The 1,049-nt window shown below is 41.8% G+C and overlaps 1 protein-coding gene across 1 annotated transcript in view; it reads right to left on the minus strand.

The window, feature by feature from the left end:
* LOC110459101 (sodium-dependent glucose transporter 1-like) overlaps positions 1 to 1,049 on the minus strand; it is a 12,786-nt gene extending 11,737 nt beyond the window's left edge. The window contains exon 1 of the mRNA XM_021511200.1: positions 760 to 1,049. Coding sequence (XP_021366875.1) covers positions 760 to 975 — 216 coding nt within the window. The 5' untranslated portion in view covers positions 976 to 1,049. The remainder of the gene's footprint in view (positions 1 to 759) is intronic.

The raw sequence follows: 1,049 nt of genomic DNA on the forward strand, positions 1-1,049 counted from the left end.
AGAGAGAGAGAGAGAGAGAGAGAGAGAGAGAGAGAGAGAGAGAGAGAGAGAGAGGTTTCGATCCGAAACGTTGCAGACCAAGGGGCTCAGAACTGTCCACACCACAAGCAAAAGAATGCAGTGTGCAGTGGGTCCATTCCTTCCCTGGACCTGCAGGGGTTAACACAGTTTGGTTTAATTTTGTAGCGGATGCCATTTAAGGACGTACCTCCATATGTGTTATGTAAGCGTGCATGCGTTTCTGTATGTTTATATTGTATGTGAAAGCGCGGATCTGATGCCGCATTTATACTGCTATCTCACTGAAATACCATGCCGAAGGCACCCAACACAAATTCCGCCTGGTCACATTATACTGACAACAGGTGAACCAGTTGTTGCAATTCCCCTAAATGATGAACGTTCAGCAGGGAATAACAAATACCATTATAAGGACTTTGGTATGTCCCAGTCTTGAGACAGAATACCGAGGTGACAACAAAACCATCTTAAACAAAACACAATGTGTTGTTTTATATTAATTTTGTTTAGTTTATTACTTAAAAAAAATATTCGAGGGCAGTGTCAACGGCTGCGTAAGCTACTCCGAGACAAATTAAGAATCATTCCATTGAGGAAAAAACAATCTGTACAAAATAGCTGCTAACCTAACACTATGCTAACCAACTGTATCATTCTGTCAGAGGCTATCAAGATATACAAAGGGGAACATCAATGAAACGAAGTTTTGGGTAATATACATAAAAATGTTATACTTACGATGACGAAGAATGCAAAATATATACACACACTGTAATACACCTTTCCTTTGAATCGTCTATCTTCCTTCAACCGCCGCCTGATCTTCTTCCATGCACGAATGCACCGCCATTGGTGCGATACAACTTGGACCTGGTCAGTGTCGAGGTGCTTTGGTAATGTCTGTGGGACCACCTGATAATCGTCGTGGAATACGGCGTCGTTTACTTCAGTCATTTTCGGTTTCCTATCTATCAAATATAATCTAATACTCTGTCTGGCTAGCCGAGACGCAGGTTATAAACAACGCG

The sequence above is a fragment of the Mizuhopecten yessoensis genome, unplaced genomic scaffold (genome assembly GCF_002113885.1).
Source record: "Mizuhopecten yessoensis strain PY_sf001 unplaced genomic scaffold, ASM211388v2 scaffold1313, whole genome shotgun sequence".
NCBI lineage: Eukaryota > Metazoa > Mollusca > Bivalvia > Pectinida > Pectinidae > Mizuhopecten > Mizuhopecten yessoensis.